This window comes from Procambarus clarkii, chromosome 30 (assembly GCF_040958095.1).
Source record: "Procambarus clarkii isolate CNS0578487 chromosome 30, FALCON_Pclarkii_2.0, whole genome shotgun sequence".
NCBI lineage: Eukaryota > Metazoa > Arthropoda > Malacostraca > Decapoda > Cambaridae > Procambarus > Procambarus clarkii.
In genome coordinates, this window is record NC_091179.1 from 9161677 (window position 1) to 9177268 (window position 15592).

General features: G+C 43.3%; 1 protein-coding gene across 2 annotated transcripts; it reads right to left on the reverse strand.

Moving 5' to 3' along the window:
* Nucleotides 1–1203: 1203 nt before the first annotated feature.
* LOC123765523 (beta-1,3-galactosyltransferase brn) lies at nt 1204–15468 on the reverse strand. 2 transcript variants are annotated; one of them, XM_045754170.2, is made up of 3 exons: nt 14824–15468; nt 14261–14367; nt 1204–5188 (listed from the first exon to the last, which is right to left on the reverse strand). In XM_045754170.2, the coding sequence occupies exon 3, from the start codon at nt 5166–5168 to the stop codon at nt 4140–4142; it is 1029 nt and encodes a 342-aa protein (XP_045610126.2). In that variant the 5' UTR covers nt 5169–5188; nt 14261–14367; nt 14824–15468; the 3' UTR covers nt 1204–4139. The 2 variants fall into 2 exon arrangements, with proteins under 2 accessions (XP_045610126.2, XP_045610125.2); XM_045754169.2 differs by lacking the exon at nt 14261–14367 and having other exon boundaries at nt 14824–15466.
* Nucleotides 15469–15592: the final 124 nt, after the last annotated feature.

Genomic DNA, 15592 nt, shown 5'->3' on the forward strand with positions numbered 1-15592 from the left:
AAGTGGTTGTTCCAGTGGAGTGCAAGTTCTCTCCAGTACTGTATAGCTGATGGATGGTACATATTAGGTTGTGGGCTTGAGGCATCACAAATTTGTTCTACTGGGACAAATTGTTGGCCAGGGATTTTTTATGTAATTTTTTAAAACCTTCAGAGAAGCAGTGCAAATGAATCCATGATTTACTGTTTGATGTGAGACAGACTACTGGTGCACCAGACCATCATAAAATATGCATTGCACTCTTCCAGTGATGGTTTTTCTTTACATCCACTTTCTACGAGGTATTTGCCGAGTTAACTATGTCTTGTCACACAATTTATTAATGCAAGTCACATATTATTCAACAGCTAAGCCAATATATACAATTTTACAAACAATATTTTGAAACCAGTTAAGCCATAAATCCTAAAGGTTTGCAAAAGTTGACAAATCAAATTTGAATATTAAATTAATGCCCATTTCTATCCCAGGAAAAGAACAATATACTGTATACAGTCCAGAAAATACAAATGTTATAATGATTAATAATCAGATTGGTAAAAAGGTTAACAAGCACACATTTGATAGGAAAAAGGGGGGTATATCAATGATAAACAGAGCACAAAAAAGTGGAAATATATAACAGTACAATACTGTATGTACGTTTATTAATTATGAAACAGCAACTACGCACATAAACAACAAATCTCTACACACATAACAAATCTATACATATGATTTATTCATTTTAAAACCATGAAAATAACATATTACAATACATAGCAGGTTGATGATTGACAGACTTTTTTGTACCAAGGAGCTTAAAAAAAATTAAAGTGTATAAAATGGGTAAAAAAATTAGGATTTTTTTTTATACAAATCTAACTTTATTGTATTCTGTAATAATACATACAAATTCAAAACCATTGAGTTGAATGTTGTAAAGATAAATATTTACACTACAAAATTTTAACCCAAAAGCAGAGACCATAACACCAACAATACTAATGAGATATTAAATTGAGATAACTGTATTAATGATCTTACTAAATCATTTTTTAATTTATCAATTAAAAATGGATCCAAGCTATACAAAGCATTACTGTACTTATGTTCACATTGTATGGCTTTGTGGATTTAATAATGTTTCTATTGACAATACTTTTACAATTCATTATTGAAGAAGACCTCTTCTAATCAATTTGGTGCAAATTTTCTGACAAATGAACACACAGAGCATTAGATAATTGACCATTTTTTACATAACAATACAATTGGAAAATTATTAGATGATTATTGGCACTGCTGGCCAGTCACATAGGTAAATATTTTCAAAAACTTTTCAAACAAAATTTTCTTATACCGTAGTAATATACACCATTATTAACTGATAATGGGAAAATTAACATAAATTTCCTGTTGTCAATAATTTGCCCATATTTGCATAAAACATCCATATCTTTCACAGCATCAAAGTTTTTTCAAGCCATGGCTCTTTACCAGAGTAAGGGGTAACTATTCTCTTCTTAGTACAATATTTCACTCCACTGAGCTCCTCTCACTGCTGACCACCCACACATTTGACAATTATATTTGTTATAAGAGAGACAGGGGCAGATAAAGACAGAGGTTGAGAGAAACACAGACAGGGGGACTGACAGAGACAAAGAGGCAGACAGACAATAGATAGATGGATGGATAGGGGAATGGACAGATTGATGGATAGACAGACGAGTAGATGGATGGATAGATGAAAAGATAGTTGGATGGATAGATAGATGAATTAGGTGCATGGGTAGATAGATGGCTGCACAGGTGGATGGATGGACAGATAGAGGGCAAGATAGGAAGATGAATATGATGATACTGAGAGATGAATCGGTGGATAAATAAACATATATATGTGGATGGCTAGATGGATGTATGGATAAATGAATAGGTAGATTTTTAAATAGATGGATGGATATAGTTGGACAGATGGGAGACAGACCCCTGGGCAATGCCAGGTACCCAGCATTGCCTAAGTGTCTGTCTCCCATCTGTCTATAATGTATCTATAGTGTGTATATGTATATGTATATACAGTACAGTATATACGTGTACATATACCGTGTTTAGTAAATGGTTTGCAATTCCTCTCTCATTCCTTGATAGTCACCTTGCTGGTAGTCTAGAAATTCATCATCTTTGACCTTTATGTGGGTTTCTATATTCGTAGTCCATCTTAAAATATGATGGTCGTATGAGGAGGGGTGGTTAGCTTTTCCCCCCACAAGAATTTGATCAATCATACCCTCTTCTGTTGTTAGCACTAGATCTAGTATACTGTTACAAGTATACTGTTACAACGTGTGGGCTCTACCACATGCTGTATGAGGAAAGAGTCCTGCACAAGGTCAAGAAATTGCTCACCTTCTGCTCGAGATGTTAGGTTGATCCAATCCATGGTCTCATGGTTAGTCCCCCATTATTAGGGTTTCGGTTTCAGATTCTATATTGATCACATTATGCAGATCCACAATTTCCTCTGCCGCTGCTGTGTCAACCCTGTAGCATACTCCCACAGTAATTTTGCTATCATCTTTAGTATGTTGCACCATGCAGACTCTGAGGAACCCCATGATGTTCCGTTCCTCATTGTTATTTATTTTATTTGTATATATACAAGAGTCTTATATTCTTGCACAGCCAATAGCATGCATAGCATTTTAGGCATGTTTTTAATCCTATATTCCCTGGAATACGACCCTGCTAAATCTTTTAACAATCACGTGACCAACCGTTGTTGGATGCATCCATGTCCCCCTTCACATACAGCATCACCCCACCTGCTCTTATTGTTCTGATCTTTCTGAATGGTGGGTAGTAACGAGAGAGAATTCCCTTTCTATTATGTCCTCTCGGCCCCATGTTTCACTGATGTCAAGTAAGTAAAGTAATCATCAAAGAAGGCACCAAGCTGGGAAGGCTATGTAGCATCACTGATGTCAATGATGTCAGGATTTTCAGCCTCAGCATATGCACATAATGATTCAAATTTATTTACTAGGCTTCTGGCATTTGTGTAGAAACAATTTAAACACCTGACATTATTCCTGGGGGCTGAGAGATTGCTCCTGTATTTAGTGCATTACAACTCTGTACATTTCCACTCTGGTTCTGAACTTGTTTGTCATCCAAGATATATAGATTCTGCCTGACTGGGTAAAGGGTTTGGTAAAGTAATTTCTCTTATGATTCCTTTAAGGCCATCTCTTTTGTCATCGAGCTCTTCCTTAGTCCCTGTATTGCTTGTTGGTGGACTGTATGCAGTAATGATTATTAGGTTGGTGTTATTAGATTATTGTTAGATTACTGTATTAGTATTATTAGTGTGTGTAATATTACCTAAGCGTACATGTATGTGTGCTTGTATTGAGGTCCTTCCAAAGTCGAACTATAATACTGACCCTTTCCAGGATGCAACCCCACAACAGTTGCATAACTTCTGGGTACCTATGTACTGCTAGGAAAACAGTGGCATTAGATGAAAGGAGACATGTCCATTATTGTTCTGGCCAGGAATTGAAACCTGGATTCCTCAATTGTGAGTCGACAATGAAGCAAATTGTACTACGATACCTTATAAATAAACAGTGCAAACCTAAAAATGCAAAAAACTAAATCATTAAAATTTTATTGTACTGTATTTATATTTTTAATTGTCAGGGACAGGATGCCTATTAGGCTTATTGTGGTCCTCGTAGGCCAATAACTGACTTTACCCAGGATGTGACGTGCAACATTTGGCTAAAATCCAGGTACCTATATACAGTACTGTTAGGTGAACACAGAATTAAACTGGAACCTTTAAAGTAAGGCAGCACACACAGTATTTTAAAAGTTGAGATACATACTAAAATATACAAGATATGCAAAATATACAATATAAGAAAAATACATTTGGCCTCGGGCCCAAATTCAATCATAATACTGTACTGTTATAATAATAATACTGTATAAATGTATTATTATTATTATTATTATTATTAGAAAAAAAAGAGCCAATTATAACAATCAATTCCTAATATAGCACATACTAGAGGTAGAGAAGCCTGAATTACATCAAGTTTCTGGTAAAGGTATCATGATGAAAAAGGGCAAGTAATACAGCAATTATATTATGCATTTCCGGCAGATCTTTGTTCACTCCAGACCTCTTGTAATTCTTTTGGATCATCAAAACCATGGGAGGCAATCACCCACTTATATCCCTCCAGATCATATAGTTTACGATAGAAGTAAAATTCCTTGTGGTGATAAGGCTTAATGCCTGCATATTTAGCTGCCATACCAAGGAACACATCATCAAAACGGAATTTGTAGGTATTGGTACTACCGTGATATAAATCTTCCAAACTTTTTCTTGACAAAACATAAGCACCAGCTGTCACATATGGTGGCCACTCAGAATATGGATATTCATCAAGTGAAATATACCATTTGCTAAAGACCCACCTGATGGGGCGTGAATGTTCAAAAACATAACCTGCATACAGATGTTCTTTGTACTCATTAACAGCTGTTACAATATATTTTTCAAGATATTGAGGATAGTTAGCAGGATCCCTCAAAAAGCGAAGCATATTTCTTGTAGACACATAATAGTCATCATCTACAAAAAGAAAATATTTGACTTTCTGGCAATTGTGGTATGTCCAATGTAAGCCCATCATGGTTTTTATAGTGTTGTTGAAGTATGAGTCTATGAAATCTGCCTGTATTATATCTTTATGTTCCTGAACTTCCTTTTCCAGCAATTTTTGCAACTGAGGTTTGTCTGGATTCATTCCTAACAAGAAGACCGTTTTGATTTCCACATCAGAAAATCGGCTTTCGAAACCCCAAGAATTCCGAATTCCCATTCTTTTATCAAAATTTGGAAGAGCTGACTTTACAACATACATCAAGCGTATGGAATCTTTTATTTCACATTTTTCCACATTTGAAAATGAATAAGAGTGCTGAAATTCATTGATACGTTTAACTGCAACATCTTCTGCAGGCCTCAATGAGTGAAATGGCCCCCAGTGTGTGTAGTGTTTTGAATAGGACCACGCTATGAAGTACTGATAAATTCCTGTTAGGTACACGAACCCTACGAAGATTAAAATCCAAGCCGATGAAAGGGAACATCTTCGTCTAGACATTTCGTCTTAGTGCAATATGTCTGTAAAGGGAGAAAACAATATTAAAAATTAAAAATTAAAAGCTTGTATGTAAAGAACATTTCAGACCAAGTAATTTAGTTCCTCCTTTTAGTAAGCTTCAACTATCTAAGTGATTAATGTGGAATGGACAATCAGAGTAACATTCTGATTTTGGTAAAAGATATAGAACTTTTTCATGTAAGCCCTGCATAGTCATATAGGTACTAAGGAGCACTGGGGAAACCATCTGACTGGAATAAACCTTTGAAAGGCATAGTTCAAATAAAATCTAAGCCCTTCCAGATACTAGATCCTGGAGAAGCCAAAGTATATCAGCCTCCAGAAGGAAAAATCCATGACAAAAGGGTCATCAAAATGAAGGCTAGATCACAAGAAGCATGTAAAGGCATAAGGAAAACTTAACAAAAATTCTTGGACTATGCAGCATGATCCTGACCAACATCACAGAATGGCAATGGTAATTTGACTAATGTAAACTGTCAGAGCAGTGTAGTCCTGAATGAAGAGAAGACAACAGACCAGTGGCCTACTTCTGTGGGCTGTAGACACAGCAGTTGGCTCCAGGAAGATGAAACAGTCCTGGAGCAGAAAAACCAAGCACTGAATATAATGCAACACCTTTTTGTGGGGCCCCAGTGGCTCCCCATGTTAGTTATCATCAAACTTTAGTACAACACACCAGGCTGTTGAGGCCAATTTGTCACCTACCAGAGATCAGGACCAGAATCTCTCTCACCTTTCAAGGCGAGAGGAACAGGGAAGCAAAAAATATAAAACAACGTTGACTATAACGAAACGCCAATTTCTGGGTGAGCCCTGGTTAGTTATTGTACAGTACTAATATAGTGCCAGACTACAAAGTGGAGTTCCAAAGTGGAACTACAGTTGTGGAGTTCCTACTGACCTACTGGAGACCACGAGCCAGAACCTGGCCCCCTCAGAGAGGCGCAGAGAGCAGGGGCACTATGAACAATTTTATTTAAATTTATTCAGGGAGCCACAAGGGGCTGCCCCCTCCGAAATTAACTACAAAATTTGGGAAAACCCACCAGAAAGCATAAAAAAAATGTAAGTGACTGCTTAAAAGACATTAAACATCCCAAAGTAATTAAGCCAAACACTCATGCTACTGTACAATATATAATGGATTCTCGCTCTAATTTATTTTTAAAGCGATGCTCTAGCGAGACCCTATAGAGCTATTTTTTTTATTTTTTTAATGAACTGCACTAATGAATTTCTGCATGATTTAAACAGTTTGTGTCGAGGGGAAATGGCTTAACAGAATATACAAATGTTTAATTAAGTAAGTAAGTAAGTAATTATCAAAAGAAGGCACCAAACCGGGAAGGCTATGTAGCACCATCAAATACGCAAAATAATCAGAGGGCGCTAAATATCACCAAGGATGCCAATACGAGAACAAAAACGCATAAGGCGAACGATATCAAAAGTATCCGAGTCACCAAGAATTCTATCGAGGGACAGGTGACCGCGAGGGGCGGTCGGAAAGCAAGACACACGCTCGTCCCGGAAGTCAGGACATTCAAGAAGGACATGCACGACCGTAAGAGGGACAATGCAACTAGGACAATAAGGAGCAGGGCGGCGCTCCATCAAGTGACCATGGGTTAAGCGAGTATGGCCAATACGCAACCTCGCTAGAGCTGTTTCCCACCGCCGGTTACGGTGGAAGGAGGACGGCCACGAGGAAACACAACATTTAAGAGTACGTAGCTTGTTACCAGTAACAGACAACCAAGAAGCCTGCCAACGGGTAAGGACTGAGGAATGGATAACCGGGTAAAAGTCGGAATACGGAATGCCTTTACGAGAGATGGGACAAGAGCGGACAGCTTCCTTAGCGGCAGCATCCGCACGCTCATTTAAAGACACGCCAATATGGCTGGGAACCCAACAAAACTCAACCGACTTAAATTTACTGTGAACGAGAAACAGCCAATGCTGGATCTCGACAACTACCAGATGAACTGGATTAAAGCACCCGAGAGCCATGAGGGCACTACGAGAGTCAACAACAACCACAAAGGAAGACTGACAACGAGAAAGCAGGAGACGAAGAGCATAGAGAATAGCATAAAGTTCCGCTGTAAAGATGCTAGTCTCCGGAGGCAAGCGACACATATAAGTGCGATCAGGAAAAACAACAGAGTAGCCAACACCGTCCGCTGACTTAGACCCATCGGTGAAGACAGAAACGGAGCGGGAGTGAGAAGAAAAGTGCTCGAGGAAAAGGCGTTTTAGAACTGTAGGAGGGGTAAAAGCTTTAGTGATACGAGTCAAGGATGTACAAAACCGCGGAAGAGGGACCCTCCACGGGGGCAAAGAAGGAACAACACGAGGAGAAACATCAGAAATACGAACGGAAAGAGAATCCTGCAGGCGAGATAACCGGACAGAAAGAGGGAGGTGGTGAAGAGGAACAGGAACCGCAGGAGGGGTAAAAGTTAAAGCACGACAGAGACGAGAGGAAGGATGTTGCAAGGACCGCGCAAGATAGCGAAGACAGTAGCGATCACGGCGGTCCTGGAGAGACAGGAAGCCAGTGTCAACATACAAGCTAAGGACGGGAGTCGAACGAAAGGCACCAGAACTGAGGCGCAACCCAGTATGGTGCAAAGCATCAAGACGGCGAAGAGTAGAAGGAGAAGCAGACGAGTAAGCAGGGCAACCATAATCGAGCTTAGACAGGACGAGAGAGGAATGTAAAGCAAGGAGAGTGCGCCTATCTGCCCCCCAAGAAGTATGGGACAAGACCCGAAGGAGGGTAAGGGACTTAGAGCACTCAACACGGAGGTAAGAGATATGGGGAGACCAAGACAAACGAGTGTCAAGGAATAACCCCAAAAGCTTCGCGGAATCTTTGTATTCAAGGGGATGACCATAAAGTGACAAAGAGGGACGAAGAACAACCCGTTTCCGCGTAAAAGTCATGGCACAAGTCTTAGAAGTAGAGAACTTGAAGCCATGACCTGTGGCCCAAGACGACACGGCATCAATCGCAAGTTGAAGCCGGCGTTGAAGGAGAGGCGAATCATCACCCTGACAACAAAGGGTAAGATCATCGACATAGAGAGCGGAGAAGACACCAGAAGGAAGAGAGGAAAGAAGACCATTGAGGGCAACCAGAAAAAGAGTAGTGCTCAGAACACTACCCTGGGGCACACCTTCGTATTGCTGAAAAGAGGGAGAGAGAGCGGTACCAAGGCGCACCCGAAAGGAACGACGAGAGAGAAAGCTGCGGAGAAAGAGAGGGAGATGACCACGAAGGCCAAAAGAATGAAGTTGAGATAGGATATGATAACGCCAAGTGGTGTCGTAAGCCTTTTCTAGGTCAAAAAGGACGGCAACAACGGAGGTCTTCGCAGCAAAAGCAGTACGTACATAGACCTCCAAGTTCACCAGGACATCTGTCGTGCTGCGGCACTTGCGGAAACCAAATTGAGAAGGGGGAGAGGAGGTGATGGTGTTCCAGGAACCACATCAGACGAACGTTAACCATACGTTCAAAGAGTTTGCAGACACAACTTGTGAGAGCAATAGGGCGAAAGTCCTTAGGGGAAGTACCCAGAGACCCCGGTTTGCGAACAGGGAGGACAACGGCATCGAGCCAGTCCTCAGGGACTGACGACGACTCCCAGATCCGATTATACAGACTCAGGAAATACTTAGACGTGCTCGGAGGGAGATGGCGAAGCATCTCATAATGAATACCATCGGAGCCCGCCGCCGTAGAACCGCAGAGGGCCAGGGCAGAACGAAGTTCAGAGAGAGAGAAGGGATCATTATAGGGAAGCTGAAGATGAGTGCAGAAATCTAAAGGACGAGACTCAAGGACAGGTTTACGAAGAAGGAAAGATTGGGGAAGATGAAGACCAGAGCTAACAGAAGAAAAGTGGGAACCCAGTTCGGAAGCGACCTGCAACGGGTCCGCCACAAGAGTATCATGGAGGTGAAGGACCGGTGAAACATCGGGAACGAACTTACCCGCTATCTTGCGGATACGCTTCCAGATCTGGGCCAGAGGGGTTTCGGACGTAATTGTTGAGACATAAGATGCCCAACATTCACGTTTAGCCGTACGGATGGCCCTACGGGCCACCGCACTCGCTTTCCGAAAGAAAAGAAAAGAATCGGTCGTCTGCCTACGGCGGTGCTTCTTCCAGGCTGCACGCTTACAGCGGACAGCCCGAGCACAGTCCGCATTCCACCAGGGAACGCACTTCCGTGGACCCCGAGAGGAAGAGCGAGGAATAGAGCGGAGGGCAGCGTCGAAGACAGTGTCATGAAAAAGGAGGAGAGCGCGAGAGAGGGGCAGAAGGGAGAGGTCAGAGAGAGTAGCACTGAGGGAAAATAGGGTCCAGTCCGCCTTAGCAAACTGCCACCTAGGGAAAGAGAGGGAAGGGCGAAAAGAGAAAAAGGAAACAAGGATGGGGAAATGATCACTTCCATGGAGGTCATCAAGAACCTGCCATGTGAAATCTAAGTAAAGAGAAGAAGAGCAGAGAGAAAGATCAAGACAAGAAAGGGTGCGAGTTCGAGAGTCCAAATGAGTGGGCTCACCAGAATTCAGAAGAGACAGGGAAGAAGAGAGGAGAAACGGCTCAAGGAGGCGACCCCGGGTATTCGTCAGAACGTCACCCCAAAGAGAATGACGACAATTGAAGTCACCCAGCAGGAGCACAGGCTCCGGCAAGGAGTCTAGGAGGTGTTTCAAATCAGGAAGAGAGAGCGGGACACTCGGGGGGAGATAAATGGAACAAACTGTGTACCATTTCCCCACAAAGATACGAGCAGCAGAACAATGGAGAGGCGAAGGAAAAAGTAAAGGAACAAAGGGAACATCAGCCCGAATCAAGAGAGCAGAAGAATTAGAAGCCCCAGCAATGGCTGGGGGGGGGGAGAGAAAGGAATAGCCACGAAAACGACCAGGACGAGCACCAAGCATCGGCTCCTGGAGACAGACACAAAGGGGCGAAAACCGCGAAACCAGAAGTTGGAGTTCGAGGAAATTGGCGTAATAACCTCGAACGTTCCATTGAAGAATGGACAACGACGAGAAGAGAAAGGACAAAAACAGAGAACAAGGAAGAAACAAAGGCGAAAGACCAACAGAGCACGTTAAAGAATATCAGGGTCGGGATCAGGGTCAGCAAAGTCAGGGTTAGGGGGCATGGGTAAACTGAGCAAAGACGGAGGGAAGGAAACGGGAGAACAGATCAGAGGTGGGCGGGCAGGGTCCGGAGGAGGAGGAGGAGGAGGAGACAACGGAGAGGAGCAGTCAAGGACAGCAGCAGGAAGAGGGGGAGTAGAAAGAGAGGAGCGCACCCCAGCAAGAGCAGCAACCGAAAGGGAAGCAGGGGCCAAAGAAACCTCCATAGCAGGAACAGGGGGCGCAAGCACTGAAACGGGAGGGGAAGGAGCAACAGAGCCAGAAGGAGGAGCTGAGGAAGAAAGCGAAGCCTTCTTACCCGCCGGGGAAGAGGAAGGAGAGGAGCCAGGCTTACGCTTCTGACTTAAAGAGACCGGTGTCCCAGCAACTACGTACCGGGCAACTGATTCCAGTGTCTCAACAGGAGAAGCCGAACGAGAGCACACACGACGGCCGTTAGGAGAGCGATGGACATCCGCCCGCACCGACAGGCGGCGGGGAGAGCCGATAGATGGAGGAAGAGGATGGGAAGGAGGATCGGAGGGGGACGAGGAAGGAGACACAGAAGACACGACAGACCGGGTAGAAGGAAGGGGAACCCCAGACAGAGGACCAGGAGGAGGATCCTTCGGGAGAGAACCAAAAGGGACAGAGGAGGGGGCAGTGGGCGCATCAGGGTCCAAGGCCTGGAAACGGTTGTGAGTCTGAGGAAGGCGGGAAGGACGAGGAGAGGAAGAGCGCAACACGCGAGCATAAGAGATATTAGCATAAGGCGGGAGCCGGCGAACCTGGCGCCTCGCCTCAGGAAAAGATAAACGCTCCCGGTGCTTCAAGTTGAGGACGGCTGCCTCAAGCTTGTAATGGACACACGCACGGGAGAAGGTAGGATGGGCCTCACCGCAGTTGAGGCAACGAGCCTGGGGAGAAGCGCACTCCGACTTAGAGTGACCTTCGCCACCACACAAAGGACAGAGAGAGACAGTCCCGGAGCAGCGGAGGGCACCATGCCCAAACCTCCAGCACTTGTTGCAGAGCCGAGGAGAAGGAATGTACTCCTGGACAGAGCACCTGGCACCAGCAAGAATGACAGAGGGTGGAAGGGTCCTACCATCAAAGGTAATCTTCACAACCCGGAGGGGTTGACGGCGACTACCACGAGGGGGACGAGTAAACGTGTCCACCTGGAGAATAGAATGGCCCTGGGCAGCGAGGATATGTCGAATATCGTCGTGGCAGTCGCGTAGGTCCCGAACACCGGTCACAACATGGGGCGGGAGCAAAATAGTGCCAACACTGGCATTCAACTGAACGTTCTTCGAGACCCGAAACGGGGGTCTCGCCAAGGCAGGATAAGGCAGCCAAGCGGGAAGCAGCATCCTGAGAAGGAGCAGCAACGACACGTGTACCGAGACGAGTGGGGTTGAAAGTAATGGAGGCATCCACGGAATCAATGAGATGTCGATGGAGGGAGAAATCGTCAGGAGGCGCAGAATCAAGAGGGAGGAGATCAAAATATTTGGCCCACGAAGCGGGACCAAACAAGGCTTGATAGGTAGCAGAACTGGAAGGAATCGAGCGAGGGCGGCCGTGACGAAGACGGCGGTGAGAACCCCCAGAGAGAGAGGGGTTAAAAGGCGCAGTAGTTACAACTAGAGAAGGAGCCACGCCAGGGGACGAGGTAGTCACCACTGGGGGCTTGGGGCTCGACCCAACCACAGAGGAGGGAGGGGAGCCAGAGGAAGGAGTCAGAGAGGCCAAAGGAGGAGCAAGGTCGGGGCCCAATGCAGCGGAGGCTACAGAGCCCGGTCTTCCAATACGGACCGACTCGGGGGCTTGGTCGCCCACCCCACGAGCCTGAGAAGGTAAACCAGAAGAAGCCGAAGCAGGGGTAATCATCTTGACGAAAGAAAGAATTCACTCACGAATGTGCCCCCACACCCACCATGGAGCCACAATTAGAGGCAGGACACCCAACAAGAAGCTATCGCCGATCTTGTCGGGGCCTCCTAGGGGTGTGTCGCGAGTATACGCCCCACAAACGCCACCTTAAGAAACCGACAGTCCGTCGAGATCGGGTTCAGTGACGAAGTGGGGATTGACAATAAAAGGTTCCCCTCGCTCTCGACGTCGGGTACTGCAGTTCTACGGGTGCATGAGTATGCCTCCTCAAGCACCCGGGCGTCAAAATAGAAGAAGTCCAAGGGAAGAACCAGAACGAGCAAAAGGTCGGTAGGAAACGGCAAGCAGATAGGAGAAGAGGGGGGAGAAAAACGAAACAGAAGGAAAAGGAAAAGATGCCCAGCAGAATTGGAGAGGACGGCAGCAGGAGCACAAGGCTAGAAAAGGACAGAGGACCGTCCCAAGGAGCATCACACTCCGGCAGCCGCCCACTAAGCCCCCACACGGCGACAACGAGCTGAGCGGGGAGGGGGAATGTTTAATTAAGTGAGGACTGATTGCCTAAGCTGCTGAGGGCCAGGTATTTAGAAGTGGCTGTGTTACAGCATTCACCTAATCCAAGTGTAAACTATTGTATAGTGTTTAAAACCTTTTAAAGAAACTCAAATACGGTAAGCTATATTACTTTACAAATTATGTTACAGTATTAAATACTAATATTTACACTGAATTATACACAGAACAATGAAAAGTGAATTTATTACAGTATTACACCACAAGGGGGATTAATGTTCATCCTTGCCCAAAGAAACTTAAGCTCACGTATTAATATGTAAAATCTTAAAGAAAAATACCAAAATACAACAAAATTATTATACAGGTATTATTGTCAGACAATAACAACTCAAAATTATACACAAAATTACAAAAAACATACAAAAAAGCTTCCAAGCCACGAGTCTATACATGTATTTGAACATCAGTGTTGTTGTTTGGCTTAGTCAAAGATGTTACTTGTAATTATTGTATTATCTGCACTGGAATTTGCCTTTTTTTTTTATTGACAAGACATATTGCTGCAGTAATTATGATGCTGAAGATAGTAAGAAAAAGTAGAAATACATTTCCATTGGGAAGAAACTGATGACATAGGGGTGTACTCATCTAGTTGTACTTGAGGGGGTTTAAGCTTTGGCTCTTTGGTCCCACCTCTCAACTAGTCTAAACACGTCTGCAAGTATGGTGTAAGCCACTGGGATGACAAGGCAAGAGCTCATCAGTTAACTCTCAAGTGTACTGTATATAGCAAGAGAGGGTGGGAGTCAATACCCTTCATCTCTTCTTCCCTCCCTCAAAACAGTTTATTGAGAAAGTTCCTAATAATTTTTCCTTACTAGTTTCAATATTGATAGTGTATATAATTTTCATATTAATTTGTTCCTCGATGACCGCTGTATCATATGCCTTTTCAAAATGAAGATTGCCTAATAAATTAATTTTATGATATTTGTTGTTTAATAGTGTGTTTGAGAAAGAAGTGTTTATGGTAGATTTGTACTTACCTAAATGAACTACAACGTTATTATGAAGTTATTTGACTACATTACTCTCCTGATAAGTAACAAACCCATACATGCATTTATAGCAAATGTAAGCCAACAATTATTTTGTTTTTTTATGTACGGAAAAGGTTTGCCTTTGGTCTGATAGATCAAACAACATCCCATATAAAATGCATTGGCCTTGCTCCATATAATTCATTCATGTGAATTCACACTGTCCCCAAAATGTGATGTGTCTGACCCCTAGATTTTTTTAAGTTCTTTTTGTCAAATCTTGCCCAAATTGCTGTGCTTATTAGTGGCTTTAGCCATAGTATAGTATATACTAGCTCTGTCTAGAAAGCCAACATTCTGCTTGTAACTTATTTTATATGTATGTACTTTTACCTAAATAAAGAATTATTATTATTATTATTATAGATGGCAAACCAAGTCACCTGAGGTCTCGGCCAGCTTACTCCCTCACTCTTCCACCTGTCATCAGGCCAGCTTCTGGAGTTTCTGGAGGACCATCTCCTACACGACTAACTGGTACTGGCGTTCCCTGGAACATCACATTCCACCGTTGACCATTCCGTTGAAGATTGGTAGAAAAAACAAATAGAGCTTCAGAAAAGGAAATGACTGGACAAACTACCATGGGTCAGTAGTTTGGCTCCTGGACACATGAGAAGTTCCCTGTGGAGTCGTTCTACAATACTGTGCTGCATTACTGCAAATTAGAGTTCAAATTGAGGCAGCGGAATCTTACCTTTGGAAGAAACCGAGCAAGACTTTATTTTTCATATAGAAAAATTTAATTCCATAATGTGAAAAGAAATGTGAATAGAATTGTTTACTCTGGGAAGGAAGAGTGTAGATATGGTACAATATACAGCACATACTCTACTGGTTTACAATGCCACCACGTCAAGTTTTGCCAGTGAGGGCTTTAGCATATCTAAATATACATTATATGTTTCTCTAATAAAAGCAAGTGTTAACATTCAATATACATTACCTTTCACAAAATTGTGCATCAGTGTATCTGTAGTTGCTAGTACTGAGGTCTACAGTACGTGTGTACTGTGACACAGTCCTCAAGAGTTCTCTCAATGGCTGATGCTGGTGTAGAGTTAATATGCCAGCCCTCACCCCTACGTCTCGCTTGATGAGAGTCCTGACATGTGAAAGGTCACTCTTCGTAAAGTATACTCTTAACTTTGGTGTTTCTCTACTTCAAGTCCATGTGAGAATTATTATAAAGCAAACCAGCCCGCCACACGCCGCCTGCACAAGAGGCAATAATATACACTGTAGCCTCACTCTGACATTCGCTACGTGTGTAATTTTATGGTAGTAGAGACAGTTATCCCAACGCCTACAGGTCCTCACGGGATTTATGAGATAATTTGTTGTTAATTTGAGGTAATTACTGGAGCCACTGACGGCGGATACTAGTCCCTTGGTACACAGGTCGGCTCGCACATTGTTTACCATTTCGGACACAAAACTAGTACGTTTCGTATACATATATATATATTATTGTTCAATATTAAAACCACAATATAATGCTATTAACAAATTAAAATCTTCTACTTAACAGGCATATAGTTATCAAATGAAGTTGAGTGATGTGATGGACATATTCCGGGCTTCATAAGAACGACGCCCGCCAGTGTTAACACCTTACATCTCAAGGACCACAAACATGGTCGAACGCACAAAACACTTGACTGTATTTACGGGCTATTCATGCCCGTGTCACCTTTTAGGTGGCTTAATCTTTA